At 41.9% G+C, this 24,308-nt stretch overlaps 1 protein-coding gene across 1 annotated transcript in view; it reads left to right on the forward strand.

Annotated features, from left to right (window-relative positions):
- LOC143787842 (inter-alpha-trypsin inhibitor heavy chain H3-like) overlaps positions 1-24,308 on the forward strand; it is a 107,606-nt gene that overhangs the window by 957 nt on the left and 82,341 nt on the right. The window contains exons 2-8 of the mRNA XM_077276943.1: positions 8,088-8,105; positions 8,987-9,153; positions 9,699-9,803; positions 10,081-10,243; positions 19,200-19,310; positions 19,941-20,066; positions 22,357-22,473. Coding sequence (XP_077133058.1) covers positions 8,088-8,105; positions 8,987-9,153; positions 9,699-9,803; positions 10,081-10,243; positions 19,200-19,310; positions 19,941-20,066; positions 22,357-22,473 — 807 coding nt within the window. The remainder of the gene's footprint in view (positions 1-8,087; positions 8,106-8,986; positions 9,154-9,698; positions 9,804-10,080; positions 10,244-19,199; positions 19,311-19,940; positions 20,067-22,356; positions 22,474-24,308) is intronic.

The raw sequence follows: 24,308 nt of genomic DNA on the forward strand, positions 1-24,308 counted from the left end.
TGATCGCGTCCCTGCAGGCCGGGTGAAAGGGTTAACTCCAATTTCACCCGACCTGCAAGGACAGGGGGAGTGGTACTACAGCCCGGGGGGGGGGGGTGGCTTCGCCCCCCCGTGGCTACGATCACTCTGATTGGCTGTTTCACTTTCAACAGCCAATCAATCAGAGCAATCTGTAATATTTCATCTATGAAAATTGGTGAAATATTACAATCCAGCCATGGCCGATGCTGCAATAGCATCGGCCATGGCTGGAGACCCGATCTGGCCCCCCCACCGACTGACGGCGGCGATCTGCAGCCGCCGTCATTGTTCCCTACCCCTCCATCCTGTCCTAAGCGCCTTCCTCTCCCCTTCGACCCTCCCCCGTCCTCCCCTCCACCCCTCCACTGTCCGATCGCACCCCCCATACTTACCTAGTCCCGATGTCCCTCCCGGTATCCTCGGTCTTCTCGCATGGGTGCCGCCATCTTGGAAAATGGCGGGCGCATGCGCAGTGCGCCCGCCGAATCTGCCGGCAGATTTGTTCCCTGTACATTTTGATCGTTGTGATAGGTTCTATCACAGCGATCAAAATAAAAAAATAGTAAATAACCCCCCCTTTATCACCACCATAGGTAGGGACAATCATAAAATACAGAAAATATATTTATTTTTGTTTTTTCATTAGGGTTAGGGGTAGGGTTAGGGCTGCACTTAGGGTTAGGGTTGCACTTAGGGTTGCACTTAGGGATAGGGTTGCACTTAGGGATAGGGTTGCACTTAGGGATAGGGTTGCACTTAGGGATAGGGTTGCATTTAGGGATAGGGTTGCACTTAGGGATAGGGTTGCACTTAGGGTTGCACTTAGGGTTGCACTTAGGGTTAGGGTTGTGTTATGATCCTTAGTGGTTGAGGATCACAAATTACTCCAGCTAAGTAACAAACATAGGACAAGCTCTAGGGAGGTGGCAAACTGGACTGACCGCAAATCTGAACCTATCCAAACACACTAGAAGTAGCCGGTGAACGTGCCTAAAAATCCTAGACATCTCGAGCCAGCCTGAGGAACTAACTACCCCTAGAGAGAAAGAAAGACCTCTCTTGCCTCCAGAGAAATAATCCTCAAAGATATAGAAGCCCCCAACAAATAATAACGGTGAAGTAAGAGGAAGGCACATACACAGGGGTGAAAGCAGATTCAGCAAATGAGGCCCACTAATACTAGATAGCAGAAAATAGAAAAGGGAATCTATGCGGTCAGTAAAAAACCCTTACAAAATATCCACTCTGAGATTTCAAGAACCCCCACACCAACTAACGGTGTGGGGGGAGAAACTCAGTCCCCTAGAGCAACCAGCAAGCGAGGAAATCACATTTTAGCGAGCTGGACTAAAAACATAATGAACGCTGATAATCAAAGAATGATCAAACAAAAACTTAGCTTGTCTTGGAGAGACTGGGAGCAAGGTAGACACAAGGAATCTGAAGAGCACTGAATACATTGATAGCAGGCAAGGAACTGAGTATCCAGGTGAGCTAAATAGAAAACCAACCAGGATAATGAACCAGCTGATGCTGCAACCTGCAGAAAGACAACACTACACAGTACCGCTTGTGACCACTAGAGGGAGCCCAAAAATAGAGTTCACAACAGGGTTGCACTTAGGGTTAGGGTTGCACTTAGGGCTAGGGCTAGAATTAGGGTTAGGGTTAGGATTAGGGTTATAATTGGGGTTAGGGTTAGAATTAGGGTTAGGGTTGCAATTAGGGTTAGGGTTACAATTAGGGTTAGGGTTACAATTAGGGTTAGGGTTAGAATTAGGCTATGTGCACACGGTGCGGATTTGGCTGCGGATCCGCAGCGGATTGGTCGTTGCGTATTCATAGCAGTTTTCCATCACGTTTACAGTACCACGTAAACCTATGGAAAACCAAATCCGCTGTGCCCATTGTGCGGAAAATACAGCACGGAAACGCTGCGTTGTATTTTCCGCAGCATGTCAATTCTTTGTGTGGATTCCGCAGCGTTTTACACCTGCTCCATAATAGGAATCCGCAGGTGAAATCCACACAAAAAACACTGGAAATCCACTGTACATCTGCAGGTAAAGCGCAGTGCGTTTTACCTGCAGATTTTTAAAAAACGGTGCAGAAAAATCCACACACAAATCTGCAACGTGGGCACATAGCCTTAGGGTTAGGGTTGGAATTAGGGCTAAGACTAGGGTTAGGGGTGTGTTGCGGTTAGGGTTGGGATTAGGGTTAGGGGTGTGTTGGGGTTAGTGTTGGAGTTAGAATTGAGGGGTTTCCACTGCTTAGGCACATCAGGGGGTCTCCAAACGCGACATGGCGCCACCATTGATTTCAGCCAATCTTGCGTTGGAAAAGTCAAATGGTGCTCCCTCCCTTCCGAGTCCCAACGTGCGCCCAAACAATGGTTTACCCCCACATATGGGGTATCAGCGTACTCAGGACAAACTGGACAACAACATTTTGGATCCAATTTCTCCTGTTACCCTTGGGAAAATAAAAAATTCCGGGCTAAAAAATCATTTTTGAGGAAAGATTTTTTTTTTATTTTCACGGCTCTGCGTTATAAACTTCTGTGAAGCACCTGGGGGTTTAAAGTGCTCACTATGCATGTAGATAGGTTCCTTGGGGGGGTCTAGTTTCCAAAATGGGGTCACTTGTGGGGGAGCTCCAATGTTTAGGCACACGGGCTCTCCAAACACAACATGGTGTCCGCTAATGATTGGAGCTAATTTTCCATTCAAAAAGTCAAATGGCGCGCCTTCCCTTCCGAGCCTTGCCGTGCGCCCAAACAGTGGTTTACCCCCACATATGAGGTATTCACGTACTCAGGAGAAATTGCCCAACAAATTTTAGGATCCATTTTATCCTGTTGCCCATGTGAAAATGAAAATATTGAGGCTAAAATAAATTTTTGTGAAAAAAAAGTACTTTTTCATTTTTACAGATCAATTTGTGAAGCACCTGAGGGTTTAAAGTGCTCACTATGCATCTAGATAAGTTTCTTGGGGGGTCTCGTTTCTACAATGGGGTCACTTGTGGGGGAGCTCCAATGTTTAGGCACACAGGGGCTCTCCAAACGCGACATGGTGTCCGCTAAAGATTGGAGCCAAATTTTCATTCAAAAAGTCAAATGGCGCTCCTTCCCTTCCGAGCCCTGCCGTGCGCCCAAACAGTGGTTTACCCCCATATATGAGGTATCAGCGTACTCAGGACAGATTGGACAACAACTTTCGTGTCCAGTGTCTCCTTTTACACTTGTGAAAAAAAAAATGTTGCTAAAAGATCATTTTTGTGACTAAAAAGTTAAATGTTCATTTTTTCCTTCCATGTTGCTTCTGCTGCTGTGAAACACCTGAAGGGTTAACAAACTTCTTGAATGTGGTTTTGAGCACCTTGAGGGGTGTAGTTTTAGAATGGTGTCACTTTTGGGTATTTTCAGCCATATAGAACCCTCAAACTGACTTCAAATGTGAGGTGGTCCCTAAAAAAAAATGGTTTTGTAAATTTTGTTGTAAAAATGAGAAATCACTGGTCAAATTTTAACCCTTATAACTTCCTAGCAAAAAAAATTTTGTTTCCAAAATTGTGCTGATGTAAAGTAGACATGTGGGAAATGTTATTTATTAACTATTTTGTGTCACATAACTCTCTGATTTAAGAGAATAAAAATTCAAAATGTGAAATTTGCGAAATTTTCGCCAAATTTCAGTTTTTTCACAAATAAACGCAGAAATTATCGACCTAAATTTACCACTAACATGAAGCCCAATATGTCATGAAAAAACAATCTCAGAATCGCTAGGATCCGTTGAAGCGTTCCTGAGTTATTACCTCATAAAGGGACACTGGTCAGAATTGCAAAAAATGGCCAGGTCATTAAGGTCAAAATAGGCTGGGTCATGAAGGGGTTAACAGTAAATAGAAATGTCCATATCTTTGAAACCATATAGCAGATTTTGAAAAAAAAGAGAAAAAAAAGCCAGGGAAGCAACAAAAATTTAAATAAGAACAAAAACTGGACACATTTGACCTGAAGACAGGTTCTCAATTCTTTCATCTCTTTCCTTTTTGATCACCCCTTTGCCAGGAATTTATCTTTTGCAATGTATTAGCTTGTTATATCTAAACATTAATTAATTCAGCCTGCTCTCCTGCCTTGTCTGTCTATGAAGTGCATATAGTACATCATCCATCTTTCCACACAGACTTACCTCTACTCCTAGCTTCCACTTGGTATGTCTTTCAACTAACCCCAGCTTTACCCATCCCCCTCCCCCCAACCTAGTTATTTATGACCTTGTTTACTCCTGCTTGATTATATGCATCTGTTCCACTCTTAATTATCTGACCAAAATGAACAGAGACCACTCCTCTCTGCTTCACACCTGAATGCACTTAGTTGCACATATATTGCATAGCACAAGTCTGCAATTACTTTAGTCTGCAGTGTGATTCCTATAAGTGTGTCCTAGAAGTGTGAAGATTAATGTAGAATTAAAACCAGAATTGAACCAGAAGGGAACTGAAGGTAACTGGCAAATCACTGTAAACAATGTTTCTGTTGGTTTTCACCTTCACCCCTATAATCCTTCACTTTCTGCTAACTCCCCTAATCCCTGCACCTAGTAAGGAAATGTTCATCTCTTCCTCAATCCTCTCCATCCATCTCACCTCCTCCTCAGAACTGTTCCTCAACATACAATCCTCTGTCTCCAAGCACAGACAGCCACCTCACGCCCTCTCCTGCTCCCACCTGCTAACACTTTCTCTGCTCCATCTCACTGCTAGTGATATCTCTCCAAATCCTGGTCCTCCTCACCACATCCCCACAATCAGTTCTTCCTCCCATCCAAACTCTATCACAAATTTCTGTAACCTCTCTAACCTTATACCCATTTGCCCAGCCCCCACTTCCCCAGTCCCACTAACAGGAGCTCTATGGAACGCTCGTTCTGTCTGTAGCAAACTTTCCTACATCCATGATCTTTTTATTACTAACAAACTTTCCTTCCTCGCCATCACTGAAACCTGGCTCACCCCTTCTGACACAGCCTCTCCTGCTGCACTTTCTTATGGAGAGTTGGTTTTCTCCTGTAAGATAACTGCTCCTTCACCCCAATCCCACTTCCACCCTCTATTACCCTCCCTTCCTTTGAGGTGCACTCTGTGCGCATCTACTCCCCCTCCAATCTCCAACTGGCTGTCATTTACTGCCCCCCAGGGCCAGCCACCACCTTCCTTGACCACTTCACCATCTGGCTACTTAATTTTCTTTCTGCGGACATCCCCACTATCATCATGCGTGACTTCAACATCCCCATTGACACTTCCCTCTCAGCTGCCACTAAACTTCTATCTCTCACTTCCTCCTTCAGCCTCACTCAATGGTCTTCTGCAGCCACTCACAAAGATGGTCACACACTGGACCTCATCTTCACCCGCCTCTGCTCCCTATCTAACCTCTCTAACTCACCTTTTCCTATTTCTGACCACAATCTATTCACATTCTCTTCCCTCTCCACTCCCTGTCTACAATCCCAACCCAGAAACTTGCACACCCTCGCAGAAATCTTAAATACCTGAATCTACACTCTCTCTCTGAATCCCTCCTCAATCTCACAGACATACTGTAAGTTCCCTACACAATGCAGATGATGCTGCCGCTCTATACAACACCACAATAGCTGTAGCTTGGGAATCTCTTGCCGCTCTCACATGTACCAAAGCTAGCAAAATCAACAGACAGCCCTGGCACACCAGCCTGACCAAAGAATTGAGGCGAGCTTCCAGGGCTGCTGAGCGCAGATGGAAAAGATCCCACTCCAACGAGCACTTCATCGCATTCAAACAGTCCCTCGCTACTTTCAAGACCACACTCTCCACAGCAAAAAAACCTACTTCTCATCTCTCATCTCCTCCCTGTCTCACAACCCTAAACAGTTATTCAACACCTTCATTTCTCTCCTCCATCCCCCAGCACCTCCTCCCTCCCCACTCATCTCAGCTGAAGACTTTGCCTCATTTTTCAAGCAGAAGATTGAGAACATCAGAGACAGTTTTAGTGGACAACCCCCAGAGCCCTTTCAACTACCCAGCCCTCCACCTCCAAAACCAACTTCTCCATCATTACAGAAGATTAACTCTCCACTCTACTCTCAAGATTGCATCTCACCACCTGTGTACTTGACCCGATCCCATCCCACTTCATCCCAAACCTCGCCACAGTCTTCATCCCAACCCTATCCCATCTCTTCAACCTATCACTAACAACTGGTGTTTTCCCCTCAAGCTTTAAACATGCCTCAATCACACCTATCTTCAAAAAGCCCTCTCTTGACCAATCCTCTGTATCTAGCTATCACCCTATATCACTTCTCCCCTATGCCTCAAAACAACTGGAACAACACGTCCATCTTGAACTGTCCTCCCATCTATCTTCCTGCTCCCTCTTAGACCCCTTACAATCAGGCTTTCAGGCTTCTGGTCACACCACTCCACTGAAACTGCCTTAACTAAGGTCAACAATGACCTATTAACCGCCAAGAGCAAGCAACATTACTCTATCCTCCTCCTGGACCTGTTCTCTGCCTTTGACACAGTGGACCATTCCCTGTTGCTGCGGACCCTCTCATCCCTTGGCATCACAGACTTGGCCCTATCCTGGATCTCGTCATACCTAACTGACCAGACATTCAGCGTCTCCCACTCACACACCACCTCCTCAACTCGCCCCCTATCTGTCGGAGTCCCACAAGGTTCAGTTCTAGGGCCCCTGCTCTTCTCCATCTACACCTTTGGCCTAGGTCAGCTCATAGAATCTCACAGCTTTCAGTATCATCTCTATGCTGACGACACACAGACTTACATTTCTGGACCAGATATCACCACCCTACTAACCAGAATCCCTGAATGTCTGTCCGCTATTTCATCCTTCTTCTCCGCTAGATTTCTAAAACTTAACATGGACAAAACAGAATTCATCGTCTTTCCCCCATCTCACTCGACCCCCCAACGAACCTATCCATTTACAGTAAACAGCTGCCCACTCTCCCCAGTCCCACAAGCTCGCTGTCTTGGGGTAATCCTTGACACTGATCTCTCCTTCAAACCACATATCCAAGCCCTTTCCACTTCCTGCCGTCTTCAACTCAAAAATATTTCACGGATCCGTACATTCCTTAACCAAGAATATGCAAAAACCCTAGTCCATGCCCTCATCATCTCCCACCTCGACTACTGTAACCTCTTGCTCTGTGGCCTCCCCTCTAACACTCTCGCACCCCTCCAATCTATTCTAATCTCTGCTGCCTGACTAATCCACCTGTCCCCCCCCCCCCCCCGCTATTGCCTGGTCTCTCCCCTCTGTAAATCCTCTCACTGGCTCCCCAGTACCCAGAGACTCCAATACAAAACCCTAACCATGACATACAAAGCCATCCACAACCTGTCTACTCCATACATCTGTGACCTCATCTCCCGGTATTTTCCTGCACGCAACCTCCGATCCTCACAAGATCTCCTTCTCCCCTCTTATCTCCTCTTCCCACAATTGCATACAAGATTTCTCTCGCGCATCTCCCCTACTCTGGAACTCTCTTCCACAACATATCAGACTCTCGCCTACCATCGAAACCTTCAAAAAGAGCCTGAAGACCCACCTCTTCCGACAAGCTTACAACCTGCAGTAACCACCGATCGACCAAACCGCTGCACGACCAGCTCTATCCTCACCTACTGTATTCTCACCCATCCCTTGTAGATTGTGAGCCCTCACGGGCAGGGTCCTCTCTCCTCCTGTACCAGTTGTGACTTGTATTGTTCAAGATTATTGTACTTGTTTTTATTATGTATACCCCTCCTCACATATAAAGCGCCATGGAATAAATGGCGCTATAATAATAAATAATAATAAGTATCTTGCTAATGTGCATTGTGGCAGTGAAAAGTGTTCATATTTTAAATGCTTCAGTTTGGAAATGATGATGGTCTGCAAATCTTTACAATTGATTCACACCCCTAAATGAAAAGTATTTTGCACAGTTTAATTTTTTGTTATTCTTTTTTTTGCTTTACAGAAAAGAAGCATTGGAAAGGTAAGATGTTTCAACATATCAGACATGCAGAATTTCCAATACTACTTTCTTTGTGTACAGCATCTATAAAGAGGTCTGGAAACTGGTAATTTGCTTTATGCAATTTGTACTAAAAAAAATCTTTGGTGTGTTGACAACCACGAAATATTCTTTCCTGAGCATTCTATATGTTGCAGAAGGATACAATTTACCTTCTTAGGGCTCATTCAGATGTTTGTTTTTTTAACAAGTTACAGGTCTGTTAGAGCCAGAAATCTTGCATGTATTTAGGTGACCAAATACTTATTTTCCGCCATACTTTGCAAAATAAATCTTGCAAAATCAGACAAGCTGATTTTCTGGATTTGTTTTCTCATTTTGACTCTCATAGTTGTGGTCTACCCATGATGTCAATTACAGGCCTCTCGCATCTTTTTAAGTGGGAGAACTTGCACAATTGGTGGCTGACTAAATACATTTTTCCCCACTGTATTCAAAAAACGGTAGGAGTCTCATCAGTGTTTTGGATTCAAGTTTCATCAGCGTTTGGCCCATGTGTCAGTTTTTACCATCAATGATCTTCACGTATGGAAAAAAAAGCAATGGTTTTAGTAAACAGCACACAGACTGTATACTGAAGCCATCTGTGTGCTGTTCGTGATTTTCACGTACCCATAGACTTCTATTGGTAATTTTGATATGTTATGCCTGAAAAAAACAGACATGTGAACAGCCCCTAGAATATAATGGGTACGTATATGTGTTCTATCCGTGAAAATCATGAATAAAACACGAACGTCTGAATGAGGCCTTTTAGCAACAGATTAAATAAGTCAGAGTTCTATACAATAATTTATGGATACAATAATAACAGGCACATCCATACATTTTGTGTTCTGCAGTCGGTGAATGATATAGAAGTCTACAGTCTAATTATCAGCAGTCAGGTGACATCTCGTTTTGCCCATAATGTCATCACAAGCAGAGCAGTCAATCGAGCTGACACATCAAAAGAGGCCATCTTTAATGTGGATCTGCCCAAAACAGCTTTTATTACAAATTTCAGCATGTAAGTGCTACATTTTCATGTTTTTATTTCCTACAAATATGTCCAATTGAACAATTTATTTAGGGTAGTCAAATGTCAATAATTAGGTGTCAAGCAGATGTCTTCTTTTTGTTGCTCTTCTTGTTCTTCTTCTTCTTGTTCTCACTTTTCTTCTTGTTATTTTTCTTGTTCTTGTTTTTCTTCTTGTTCTTCTTATTCTTGCCTGGAAATTGAAACTCCCAGAACACATATGGTTGGCCACTTGGTGATGTTACCAATATGTTTCTGATAATTCACTTCTTTATTCTTGGGGTCTCTTTTTTGGAAAAAAAATGGTTGTGTCTTTGCTGAAAATGGAAAGTAGGAATCTGCTTGCTTTGTGCTTGGCATTGATAGGTGTTGATGTTCGCAATCTGATCCCCATTGATTTGTCACGTCGAGTCAATCTCCTTTATAAGAGTCCCTTTAGGAGAAGGTGTTATTAGGAATTAGTTTAAAAGTTGCAGACTTTATCTAATAATCAGCAACCCAATTATGTAGATACTAATTGGAAATGGGTATTACAGGATAATTGATGGAGTAACCTATCCAGGAGAAATTAAAGAAAAGGAAGCCGCTAAAAAACAGTATGATAAAGCTGTATCCAGGGGCCAAACAGCCGGACTTGTCAGGTAAATGCTAATCACCATTGTGTCAAGAAGAAAGCAAAGATTGAAGGTTCAAAATAAGGATCACACACAACATGGTTGGACCATCACAAAGTTTTGTGTTTAATATTTTTTTTGGTTTTCTTTAATGCAAATAACTGAAATGTATTTACAGTAAGGAGCAATTTTACACAAATTTCCATGTTATTTTGAAAGAATGTATTGTAAACTATACTACATGTAATGTCCCATATACTCTACCTGTCGTACTGATATAAAGTAATGATCGCTGGTTTTACAGGGCTTCTGGCAGGAAGACTGAGAAATTTACTGTGTCAGTTAATGTGGCTCCAGAAAGTAAAGTCACATTTGAGTTGGTATATGAAGAAATGCTGAAACGTCACCTTGGAAAATATGAAATGTTCATCAAAGTTCAACCAAAAACTCTTATCAGAAAATACGAGGTACAGTTCCTGCAGTGACATTTTAACATTAAATATATATATACTGTATATTTTTTAACTAGTGGTGGACACTGATAGAAAAGGGCCCCTTGTATATAACAGTATATGGGACCTTTGCTTTACAATATGACTATGAGAGAAGCTGCTTGCTTATTTGGAGGTGATTGGGGCCCCCTCACCTCTTGGGCCCCGTGCATCAGCACAAATGACATGTCCGCCCCTGCTGTAAATATATGACTTTAAAAAAAAACTAAGTTGAGTTACTCTTTAAATTAACTTTGTGAAAGTATAGTGTGGGTTTACAATTACTACTTGTGCCAACACAAACAGGTCTGAACATCCACAAATCCTTAACAAACACAAAAATGCATTATTTTTGTTGTCTCTTTTAAAGCATACACGGCAGTTATTAAGTATTGGACAGCATGGTCACGTGGTTTCTGATAGAATTCCCTGCATGGGAGGGCTACCGATTCATCACAACAGAGAGCATTTTTTTGTTTACTTCAAAGGCCAGTGCTTTACTGCACTCCAACTGAAGCTTCTCCAGTTTGTCCTCTATCCTGAGGACTAAGAACACAGAGGTTGTTTGAAACGCGTTCAGTGGTTCATGGCTGTTCCTTAATGTTCTGCTGGTCATCTATAAGCACTTGTCCAATTTTTAAAATGTTTAAATACATTTTTTGCTATTTTAATTCCTGGAGCCGGATTTCCAAAATTTTTCTTCAAGTTTTCAGCGTCCAGGCAGTGACGCTATTTCCAAGCTCGGATCTTTCCATGACCACAGTGATTTGATTCATGATGGGTGAACTGAAATGTTTTCTTTTATACGTATCTTCAAATTGTACCCAAGGATGAGCCAGACTTGTGGAAGTCCACAATTCTCCTCCTGACATCTTGGCTGATTTCTTGAGACTTTCCCATGATGCTACACAAAGAAGCAGTGTGTTTCAGGTGTGCATTAAAATATATCCACAAATGTGTTTCTAATTAACTCAGATGTTGCCAAAAAACCAGAAACTTCCAAACACATGGCAACATCATAAGGGTAGTCCAGAATTGTTTCAAGGTACAGTAATCTTAGTGTATGTAAACTTTTGACTTTGCAGTAAGTAATAAAAAATGCCTTAAAACATTCTCTCTCTCTCATTATTCTGGCATTTGGCAAATATTAATAATTATGGTAATCCTAATTGACCTAAAACGGGAAAGGTTTATTCTGATCTTTCTTGTCAGATATTGAGAAAAACATGCATGTGTCTTTTTATATAGTGTATGTAAACTTCTGGTTTCAACTGTACATAGTAATTATGCCAGAAACTCTTATGTAAGGGGTGGGGTTTATTGTGTAAAAGTGTCAAAATATAACAAAATGATATAAATGTGGTATCGCAGTATTTGTACTGACCTAAAGAATAAAGCGGCCTTATCAATTTTACTACACATGGAACAGCATAAAAAAACAAAAAACAATTCCTAAATTGCTGGCATTTGTTAATTCTGCCTCCCAAAAATCGGAATAGAAAGTGATCAAAAAATGTTATGTGCATGAAATTGGTACCAATAAAAACATCAACTCGTCCTGCAAAAAAAAAACCATCACATGATTGTCAGCAGAAATATGGAAAAATTATAGCTCTCAAAATATGTCGATGCAACAACTAGTTTTTGCAAAAAAAGCGTTTGTTAGCCTGTGACAGCAACCGTACATACAGTGAAGGAAATAATTATTTGATCCCTTGCTGATTTTGTAAGTTTGCCCACTGACAAAGACATGAAGGGTCTATATTTTTTTTTACTTTGAGAGATAAAATATTAAAAATAAAATCCAGAAAATCACATTGTATAAATAATTTAAAAGTATTTGCATTTTGCAGTGAGAAATAAGTATTTGATCCCCTACCAACCATTAAGCGTTCTAGCTCCGACAGACCAGTTAGACGCTCCTAATCAACTTGTTACCTACTTTAACCCCTTTCTGACATCGGACGTACTATCCCGTCGAGGTGGGGTGGGCCCGTATGACCACCGACGGGATAGTACGTCCAGTGCGATCGGCGGCGCTCACGGGGGGAGCGCGGCCGATCGCGGCCGGGTGTCACCTGCCTATCGCAGCTGACATCCGGCACTATGTGCCAGGAGCGGTCACGGACCGCTCCCGGCACATTAACCCCCGGCACACCGCGATCAAACATGATCGCGATGTGCCGGCGGTGCAGGGAAGCATCGCGCAGGGAGGGGGCTCCCTGCGGGCTTCCCTGAGCCCCCCGCAGCAACGCGATGTGATCGCGTTGCTGCGAGGGTCTTACCTCCCTCCCTGCCTGCTCCAGACCCGGATCCAAGATGGCCGCGGATCCGGGTCCTGCAGGGAGGGAGGTGGCTTCACAGAAGCCTGCTCAGAGCAGGCACTGTGAAGCAGCCTGCACTTCTCTCAGATCGGTGATCTGTCAGAGTGCTATGCAAACTGGCAGATCACCGATCTGTATTGTCCCCCCCTGGGGCAAAGTAAAAAAGTAAAAAAAAAAATTCCAAATGTGTAAAAAAAAATAAAAAAAAATATTCCAAAATAATGAAAAAAAAAAAAATATTATTCCCATAAATAATTTTCTTTATCTAAATAAAAAAAACAAACAATAAAAGTACACATATTTAGTATCGCCGCGTCCGTAACGACCTGACCTATAAAACTGGCCCACTAATTAACCCCTTCAGTAAACACCGTAAGAAAAAAAAAAAAAAAAAAACGAGGCAAAAAACAACGCTTTATTATCATACCGCCAAACAAAAAGTGGAATAACACGCGATCAAAAAGACAGATATAAATAATCATGGTACCGCTGAAAGCGTCATCTTGTCCCGCAAATAACGAGCCGCCATACAGCATGATCAGCAAAAAAATAAAAAAGTTATAGTCCTGAGAATAAAGCGATGCAAAAATAATTATTTTTTCCATAAAATAGTTTTTATCGTATAAAAGCGCCAAAACATAAAAAAATAATATAAATGAGGTATCGCTGTAATCGTACTGACCCGAAGAATAAAACTGCTTTATCAATTTTACCAAACGCGGAACAGTATAAACGCCTCTCCCAAAAGAAATTCATGAATAGCTGGTTTTTGGTCATTCTGCCTCACAAAAATCGGAATAAAAAGCGATCAAAAAATGTGACGTGCCCAAAAAGTTACCAATAAAAACGTCAACTCGTCCCGCAAAAAACAAGACCTCACATGACTCTGTGGACCAAAATATGGAAAATTTATAGCTCTCAAAATGTGGAAACGCAAAAAATATTTTTTGCAATAAAAAGCGTCTTTCAGTGTGTGACGGCTGCCAATCATAAAAATCCGCTAAAAAACTCGCTATAAAAGTAAATCAAACCCCCCTTCATCACCCCCTTAGTTAGGGAAAAATTAAAAAAAGTATTTATTTCCATTTTCCCATTAGGGTTAGGGTTAGGGCTAGGGTTGGGGCTAGGGTTAAGGCTACAGTTAGGGTTGGGGCTAAAGTTAGGGTTAGGGTTGGGGCTAAAGTTACGGTTAGGGTTTAGATTACATTTACGGTTGGGAATAGGGTTGGGATTAGGGTTAGGGGTGTGTCAGGGTTAGAGGTGTGGTTAGGGTTACTGTTGGGATTAGGGTTAGGGGTGTGTTTGGATTAGGGTTTCAGTTATAATTGGGGGGTTTCCACTGTTTCGGCACATCAGGGGCTCTCCAAACGCGACATGGCGTCCGATCTCAATTCCAGCCAATTCTGCGTTGAAAAAGTAAAACAGTGCTCCTTCCCTTCCGAGCTCTCCCGTGTGCCCAAACAGGGGTTTACCCCAACATATGGGGTATCAGCGTACTCAGGACAAATAGGACAACAACCTTTGGGGTCCAATTTCTCCTGTTACCCCTGGGAAAATACAAAACTGGGGGCTAAAAAATAATTTTTGTGGGAAAAAAAAAGATTTTTTATTTTCACGGCTCTGCGTTATAAACTGTAGTGAAACACTTGGGGGTTCAAAGTTCTTACAACACATCTAGATAAGTTCCTTGGGGGGTCTAGTTTTCAAAATGGGGTCACTTGTGCGGGGCTTCTACTGTTTAGGTACATTAGGGGCTCTGCAAACGCAATGTGACGCCTGCAGACCATTCCATCTAAGTCTGCATTCCAAATGGCGCTCCTTCACTTCCGAGCCCTTCCATGCGTCCAAACGGTGGTTCCCCCCACATATGGGGTATCAGCGCACTCAGGACAAATTGGACAACAACTTTTGGGGTCCAATTTCTCCTGTTACCCTCGGGAAAATACAAAACTGGGGGCTGAAAAATAATTTTTGTGGGAAAAAATTTTTGTTTTATTTTTACGGCTCTGCATTATTAACTTCTGTGAAGCCCTTGGTGGGTCAAAGCGCTCAAAACACATCTAGATAAGTTCCTTAGGGGGTCTACTTTCCAAAATGGTGTCACTTGTGGGGGGTTTCAATGTTCAGGCACATCAGTGGCTCTCCAAACGCAACATGGCGTCCCATCTCAATTCCTGTCAATTTTGCATTGAAAAGTCAAACGGTGCTACTTCCCTTCCGAGCTCTCCCATGCGCCCAAACAGTGGTTTATGCCCACATATGGGGTATCAGCGTACTCAGGACAAATTGTACAACAACTTTTGGGGTCCAATTTCTTCTCTTACCCTTGGGAAAATAAAAAATTGGGGGCGAAAAATAATTTTTGTGAAAAAATATGATTTTTTATTTTTACGGTTCTGCATTATAAACTTCTGTGAAGCACTTGGTGGGTCAAAGTGCTCACCACACCTCTAGATAAGTTCCTTAGGGGGTCTACTTTCCAAAATGGTGTCACTTGTGGGGGGTTTCAATGTTTAGGCACATCAGGGGCTCCCCAAACGCAACATGGCGTCCCATCTCAATTCCAGTCAATTTTGCATTGAAAAGTCAAATGGCGCTCCTTCGCTTCCGAGCTCTGTCATGCGCCCAAACAGTGGTTTATCCCCACATATGGGGTATCGGCGTACTCAGGACAAATTGTACAACAACTTTTGGGGTCCATTTTCTCCTGTTACCCTTGGTAAAATAAAACAAATTGGAGCTGAAGTAAATTTTTTGTGAAAAAAAGTTAAATGTTCATTTTTATTTAAAGATTCCAAAAATTCCTGTGAAGCACCAGAAGGGTTAATAAACTTCTTGAATATGGTTTTGAGCACCTTGAGGGGTGCAGTTTTTAGAATGGTGTCACACTTGGGTATTTTCTATCATATAGACCCCTCAAAATGACTTGGGCGACGCCCAAAGTCCAGCACGACTATTTAAAGGCCGTGGGCGTAACCCAGCCTCCAACCTGATTACCAGCTAGATTAACCCCGAGCAAACTGGATAAAATCTAGCCAACGCCACTGAGCGTGTAGTGGACGTAAGTGGAATTACTGCTGTCTGTCGGACGCCCTAGTGTGAACAGCGTCCGACATGACAGTGAGGTATCCTTGATCATGAGGAAGGTGAGAGATCAGCCTAAAAGTACACCGGGGAACTTGATAATGATCTCAATACAACTGGGACCACAGTCACCAAGAAAATCATTGGTAACACATTACGCCGTAAAGGTTTACAATCCTGTAGTGCCCGCAAGGTCCCCCTGCTCAAGAAGGTACATGTGCAGGCCGTCTGAAGTTTGCCAATGAACACTTGGATGATTTTATGAGTGACTGGGAGAAGGTGCTATGGTCAGATGAGACAAAAATTGAGGTCTTTGGCATTAACTCAACTCTCCATTTTTGGGGGAAGAGAAATGCTGCCTATGACCCAAAGATCACCGTCCCCACTGTCAAGCATGGAAGTGGAAACATGTTTTGGGGGTGTTTCTCTGCTATGGGCATAGGACTATTTAACTGCATCAGTGGGAGAATGGATGGAGCCATGTACCATAAAATCCTGAGTGACCACCTCCTTCCCTCCGCTAGGTCATTAAAAATGGGTTGTGGCTGGGTCTTTCAGCAAGACAATGACTCAAACCATACAGCCAAGGCAACAAAGGAGTGGATCAAAAAGAAGCACATAAGGTCATAGAGTGGCCTAGCCAGTCTCCAGACCTTAATCCCATAGAAAGCTTATGGAGGGAGTTGAAGCTCCCAGTTGCCAAGCGACAGCCTCAAAATCTTAATGATTTAGAGATGATCTGCAAAGAGGAGTGGACCAAAATTCCTCCTGACAGGTGCACAAACCTCATCATCAACTACAAAAAATGTCTGACTGCTGTGCTTGCCAACAAGGGATTTGCCGCCAAGTATTAAAGTATTGTCTTGCCAGAGGGATCAAATACTTATTTCTCACTGCAAAATGCAAGTACATTTATATAATTTATACAATGTGATTTTCTGGATTTTATTTTGGATATTCTTCCTCTCAATGTTAAAATTAACCTACCTTTAAAATTATAGACTGTTCATGTCCTTGTCAGTGGGCAAACTTACAAAATCAGCAAGGGGTCAAATTATTATTATTTCCTTCACTGTAAAAGAAAAAGCTATATAAATCTGGTCTAGCTGTAATTTCACCAACCAGAAGAATAAAGTTGCCTTAACACTTCACCTGCTGGTGATTTTTTCATTCTGCCTCCCAAAGATTGCAGTAAGGCTCTGCTCACATTTACCCTGCACTCTACATTGAGCGCTTACACCAGGGTTTCCATGTAAATCTCCGAAATACGTGATTCAGATGAAACCCCCAGTGGAAGATTCCCTATAATGAGGCAGATGGAGGCACTGTGGACCCCGTCTGACTTGTGATCTGGTGGTGAACAATATTTTTAGGTGTGCTTAAAAGTGTCGTCGGCCACAGTTTTTTGCATCTCCGAAATGATGGACACCGCTGAACAAAGGCTAGATGGAGTCCAGAGAAACTCTGCTGCCTCATTATAGGGAATAAATCCCTCGGGGGTTTCATCTGAATCACGTCACTCGGAGATTTAGATGGAAACCCCGATGTAAGTGCTCAGCGTAGAGCACCGGATAAATGTGATCCAAAACATTATGTAAAATGTTCATATCAAAAGCTTCAAATTCAATCCATAAAAAATAGCAAGTCCCCACTCAGGCCTGTCAATGGAAATATTGGGGGCTTCCACGATACTGGTAGTCCAAAGGCTCTGGAAAAGCAAAATGGCTCCTCACCCCTCAAAAGAAATCCAGAAAATTCTGTGCTCCCAAACCCCCCCCCCCCTTCTGAGCCCCACAGTGTGCCTAAACCATATTCAACGTCCACGTGTTTGGAATTTTTGTAGCGATGAGAGCCTGCCTAATTTACGTGTGCGAGTCTCCAGAAGCAGGAGCTGGGCATAATATACTGGTGACTGCAACGTACTGGTCACTACAAAGTACTGGTCACCACAACGGCAATTTTCAATCTTCATCCACTGCTGCTTGTTTCTTAAAAACAATTGTGGAGATCGTCACTACAACTGTCGATAAATTCCCAAAGGGATATAATTTCCAAAACAGGGTCACTTAAGGGCTCTGTATATGGAGACTGCAAACTATTCAAGGAAATTCTTCACTCCAGGAGGCAAATAGCGCTCCGTCCCTCCAGAGTCTTGTTGTATGGCTAAACAGTACGGTATAACCACATATGAAGTATTTCTACATTCATCAGAAATCATGGGACAGATATTGGTGACATTTTACCCTTTTCCCAGTGTGAAAATGTAAAGTTTGGGGCTTTTTTTTAATTTTCACGGCTCAGTGTTATAAACTCCTGTGAAGCACCGGGGGATTCAAGGTGTTCACCGCACATCTAGATAAGTTCCCTGAGGGTTCTAGTTTACAAAATGTTGTCAATTGTTTGGGGTTTCCACTGTTTAGGCAGATAAGGGGTCACCAGACCTGACTTGGCGTCCGCTAATTGTTCCAGCAAATTTTACATTCAAAAAGTCAAATTGCGTTTTCCTTTCGAGCTCTACCCTGCACCCCAAACAGTGGTTTTCCCCCACATATGGGGTATCAGCATGCTTAGGAGAAATTATGAACTGATTTGGGGATCCATTTTTTCCTGTTACCCTTGTGAAAATATTTTTTTTTTCGTCTAAATTAAAATTTTAGTGAAAAAAGTTAGAGGTTCATTTTTACCTTCCACGTTACAAAAATTCCTGTGAAGCACCTTAAGGGTTTATTAAAGTACTTGAATGTGGTCTTGAGCACATGGAGGGGTGCAGTTATTAGAATAGTGTCAGTTTTGGGTATTTTCAGTCATACAGGCCCCTCAAAGTCACTTTAAATGTGATGTGATCACTAAAAAAATAATTTTGTCAATTTTGTTGAAAAAATGAGAAATCGCTGGCCAAATTTTCACCCTTATGACATCCTAACAAAAAAGAATTATGTTGTAAAAATTGTGCTGAAATAAAATAGACATGTGGGAAATGTTATGTATTAACTATTTTGTGTGACATATCTCTGATTTAAGGGCATAAAAATTAAAAGTTTGAAAATTGCAAAATGTTCAAAATGTTTGACATAACTTGCGTTTCTTTGCCAAATTTCCTTTTACCACTACTTACCAAATTTACCACTATCATGAAGTACAATATATCACAAAAAAACAGTCTCAGAATCACTAAGAAACATTCCAGAGTTATTACCACGTAAAGTGACACTTATCAGAATAGTAAAATTTATCCTGAAGGTGAAAACAGGCTTGGGGCTTGACATGGTTATAGAAGAATGAGCATGTCGCTAGTTCTAACCATTTTAAGGTTTCCAAATCCTAAAGCAGTTCTAAGATGTGGCATAAATTAGCATTTGTGCATATTTTATGCAGCGTTTCACCAGCCAACACTTTGCTTTTGGCAGCAGAAAAATCTACTGCAGATGCTAAATGTGTGCACATACCAAAGCTTTGTGGCTGTGATGGAACCAAGTTCAAACAAATATACGTTAATCAGTAATTTTTTATTCTTTGCATTTCAGATTGAAGTAAACATAAACGAACCTCAAGGTATCAGCTTTCTAGATGCCCAAGCATCTTTTCTAACAAATAATCTGCAACCTGCGATTCAAAAATCTTTCTCTGGAGAAAAGGTAATCATTTATACCCAACTACAAAAGTTGTGAAATGCAAGTATGGATAGATGCGAATCTCACATGTACAGTACTGAGCCTGCTTGGATAATACATTGTGTATGTTTATATATGTCGGCATATAGTGTAAGTATAGATGCTTGATTTTGTTATAAAGCTTAGAGAATAGCATGATCTATAACTAGAAGTCCATGTGTTGGGTGTTCAGGTTCACTGCATCTGGGAAGATACTGTATAAAGTGAGATCATCATTGAGCTAATCATATGAGTTGTTAGGCTACGTTCACATTTGCGTTGTGCGCCGCAGCGTCGGCGACGCAACGCACAACGCAAACAAAAACGCAGCAAAACGCATGCACAACGCTGCGTTTTGCGCCACATGCGTCCTTTTTTTGGTTGATTTTGGACGCAGCAAAAATGCAACTTGCTGCGTCCTCTGCGCCCGGACGCGTGCGCCGCAGTGACGCATGCATCGCAAAACGCAAGTGCAACGCATGTCCATGCGCCCCCATGTTAAATATAGGGGCGCATGACGCATGCGGCGACGCTGCGGCGCAGACCGCAAATGTGAACGTAGACTTATATAGTCACATAAATATAATTTTGGCTTTATGTCTTTGGTGTCTTCAGGGTCATGTCTCTTTTAAACCCACCATGGACCAGCAACGCTCATGTGATAACTGTACAACCACTTTACTGGATGGAGATTTTACGGTGACCTATGATGTTAATAGAGAAAGTCCTGGAAACGTACAGGTGACGTGTAATAAATAATTAGAATTCACACGGGCAAACTTGGGTTATTAAAAGTTGTCATACCAATTTCATATATTGTTCCCAATCTATCGGATTGGGGTTGACTTTTTAATTGGTGAGAGTCTGACAACAGGAACTCCCACTGATTCTTGGCTATCTCTGGAAGGCCACTGGAGAATGAATTTAGCAGAGGTGCCTGTTCTTGTGGGTCTGTGGGTATCCCAATGGTCAGACCCCCTTTAACAGTAAGTCAGGGGCAGACATACCATTGGTGCAGCCAAACAGGAGCCAAAGAGATAATGGGGCCCATTTCCACCTTCAAAACAGGCAACATTGTCATTAAGACGAGCTACTACAAAGGGCCCATACAGTATATTATTTTTACACAGGGGTCATTCTGACTCCATAACTGGGCTGCGAGTGTGTTGCTCTTGAGACAGCATTTCCATGGATGTCTGTATAGAACCAGTACTCACGTGAAGGAACTTCATCAGATAGCTTAACTGGACTGCAGATGTGTAAGGAGATGAGGAAAATCTGTTTGTAATGAATCTGTTTGTAATGAATGTCTACTTATTAGTATTGCTACACCACTAAGATGTATTACCATTGTTTGTAATATTGGTACTGCTACATCTCATATGTATTACCATCTACTGTACTTGTATGTATTGAATCGGGACAGTTTACTACCCCAGATGGCCACTAGATGGGGGGCATGTTTATGTTCATAGCTCATAGATAGTGCAAGCAAATAGTTAACTGTTGGAGGGGCACGGTGGGATGCGTTAGAGAGGTCTTCCCGGTTTTAGTCAGTGAGGGCTGGGGCACTTGTGTAGCGCACTAGGGCTATCTAGCCCAGGGCTACACCGTGCCACATAATGTTGCAGAAGTGTGGGCCCAGCATCTAGCATCCAGGGGGGCCAGAGCACAGAAGAAAGTACAGCAGCAGCAGAGCTAGCCCACACAGAGTGACTGGGGCTGTAGCACTGAGGAAGAAGGCTAAGCAGAACAGGAGCAAGTAATCCAACATGTGGCAGATTTTTGCGTGGGCCGCTACTCTTAGGGCCAGGGCGAAACGGCAGAGAATACCCCCACAAGAAGCAGAAATTCTGGACATTGAGGACACTGAGCAACAACTGCAATAGGCAAAAAAGACAATTCTGAACCAGAGATGAACCTCAGACAAAGATAGATGATGAACACTGATACATGAGGAAGAAATGAGGAGTTTACTTTCATCAGAGCTGGACTACAGAGAGAGAGACAGGACAAATTTCTAAAAGGGGCAAACCTGCTTGCATAGCAGTGTAACAACAACAATACATTGATAATACACTACTGTATTCCCAAGTCATGGGACATGACAGGGTCTCTCTTATGTTTATGTCTGCCCCTGCAATAAGATAGCCTTTATTCAATTGATAGGGAATAACCTATTAACTTAATGCAATGTTAATAACAGTATGAACTGTTATTTTGAAAAGCTGAAAAACTTCTTTAGGATTAGGATATGTTCAAACAGCTCTTTTTTGCAGCATTTTTTTCTGTATGAAAAATGCTGCATCCATTACACTCGTTTTTGATGTTTTTTAATGCATTCAATAGAATGGGTAAAAAACGCAGCCAAAACACTGAAAGAATTGACATGCTGTAGGTTTAAAAAGACGCACCGCAGCTCAAAAACTGCAAGGAAAAAAACACAGCAAAAAAGACCGTAGAGTGTACAAAAAGAGCTGTTTAATTCTCTGTGCAGCACACTTTCCCTAATTGTGACTGCAGGCAAACAGCATTTTAGCAGGTAAACTTTTTAAAGCTTAATAATCATTTTGAAGAAAATAACAAAAGACTGGCACTTCCAGATAGGTTCCCAGCAAACCGGAGATCGCCTTGTCGTTGGTTGCTGGGCACGCATGAATTGGCCAAATTATGTGCGAAGTATCTCCATTTTTTCTTATTATTTAGAGCAGTAATGCTATTCATATTTCAAAATTACATGCTTTAGCACTACAGAGTGCAACTTCATTTGTCAGGTCACTTATTTTAATGGCTTCACATCTTTGGGAACCTTATGAGGGTAAAAGACAATCAAAAGACTGAACATATGATCAGCAAATCACTTTTACACTGCAAATCAAAAATTCCGTTATTTTGGTGTTTATTTAGCATGTGCACATAGCCTTATACTGTATGTCTTACCCATGTAAGTCAATTTGTGTTTGCCTATTAGTGTAGATTCACTTTTGGTTAAAAAAAAAAATAATATATTTTTTCTTTGTTTGCATTTCAGGTTGTGAATGGATATTTTGTTCATTTTTTTGCTCCCCCTAAATTGACTAGTGTTCCAAAAAATGTAGTTTATGTTATAGACAGAAGTGGATCAATGTGGGGTAGAAAAATGGACCAGGTAAGATATTCTATACATAATTTTGTAGCGTATGTGTTGCAATAGCTTTCTATTTTTTGCATTACACTTCCTTACTCTGTACATCTGTTAGCAGTGACAATATTTATGACCATATTAAAAAGTTTCAAATCCAGCTCCTAAAGGACACAAATTATACAAATTATACTATATCTACAAATAACGTATTGCCAAGATTTGATTTCTTTGGGCTAAGAACACTCATAAGAGTATATTGGAACTTGATCCATATAAAAAAAAAAAATAAAAATATATATATATATATATATATTTTAAAAAATGAAGCGTGAACAAAACCTTTTAAGTATATTGACAGTGAAAAAATGGAATTCATATGAATCCTTAATATGGAAGTGTGGATGACCCTTAAAATTACAAAAATAATATTTTAGATGGTAAAAGAAAATGTCCTATTTGTGCATAGATAGCTACTGAAAAGGCACTAATGACAAGTTATACAACGTTCTATATTAATTGCTAAAAGCTGTTTACTCCTATGGAATAAAAATCTATCCAAGGTTACGTGTTGATCACACTGGAGCACAGCTTGTTAGAAGTTGGAGCAAATATGCCCATACTGTTAGGGGCTGACCTGATGGGTGGATTATCTAAGCTTCAGGTCAGGGTGAGAAACGGATGGAAGGCGATGGCACATTGGATCGGACATCAGCCAGATAAGAGTAGTAGGAAACTCCAGGAAACACAGCACTCTGTAGATGATTAGTCAGTCCAGGACTTGCAGCAAGCAAATGGTTAAAACCAGAGTTGTATGCTATCAGCAGACAGATGGTCTTTGGTAGGGACATAAACAGCAGTGGTGAACAGGCAGACTGAATTCTTACTTTTAGAGAAGATATACACTGTTGCAGCAATGTTTGCAGTATGAAAAGCACCAAAGAAGAGTTCTTTATGCTTGCAGCAGATGGAGAGTCAACTGCAAGTCTAGGCCAGGAAGTAAATGCAGTTATAGCTAAATAAACAAGTTTGCTGAGAGAAATGGATAGTGAGGCGAACTGAAGAACACAGTCACTTAAAGGGAACCTGTCACCCCCCCCCCAGGCGTTTGAAACTAAAAGAGCCACGTTGTGCAGCACTAATGCTGCAATCTGACATGGTGGCTCTTTTAGTTATGGGTGCTGTAACTGCAGAAATAATCCGTTTTGTAAGTTGTCAGAAAATACCTTTCTTCAGTCCTGGAGGCAGGCCTTTCCCCCCCTGCTGCAGACGCCACACATCCAATATATTAGTCTAATTTGCCGCATTTATATGCAAGTAATTACTGTTGGCGAAGGAGGTTCAACAGCGCCTAAAAGTTCAGATTGTGGTGGTGTTCATCTGGAGTGTAGGAATTAATTTCTCTGTTGCTTTAGGAACAATCTATGGCAGTGTGCAGGGTTTGCAGTCCCGGCACAAATTAATTAAGAACTATGGCTCCGATTTATTTGTTCTGGTGTCTCACTTGGAATGTATGCACTTCTGTGCCTGCATCTATGCTCCATTATCCCCAACTATTCAGGAAAATACTTTTTTTGCGAGATAAGGGAGTGGGGCCCAATCTTAATTTTTGCTATGGAGCCCCATGATTCATATGTATGGCCCTGGGGGTAATCCTAATTTAAAAAGGCATCTGTTCAGTATGTAGATACAGGTTTATCACTGGATGCATGTGCATATTTAACTGGTAACGAAGTCACTTATATGGATAGAAAGGGGAGTCATCCCCTGTTCCTTAGTGCTGCCAGGCATATATACGTCGGGTTCGATGTTTGACTATATTTATACCGCTATAGAGGTTGGGCTGAGCTGTAGAAGTATGT

The sequence above is a fragment of the Ranitomeya variabilis genome, chromosome 8, assembly GCF_051348905.1.
Source record: "Ranitomeya variabilis isolate aRanVar5 chromosome 8, aRanVar5.hap1, whole genome shotgun sequence".
Classification (NCBI taxonomy): Eukaryota; Metazoa; Chordata; class Amphibia; order Anura; family Dendrobatidae; genus Ranitomeya; species Ranitomeya variabilis.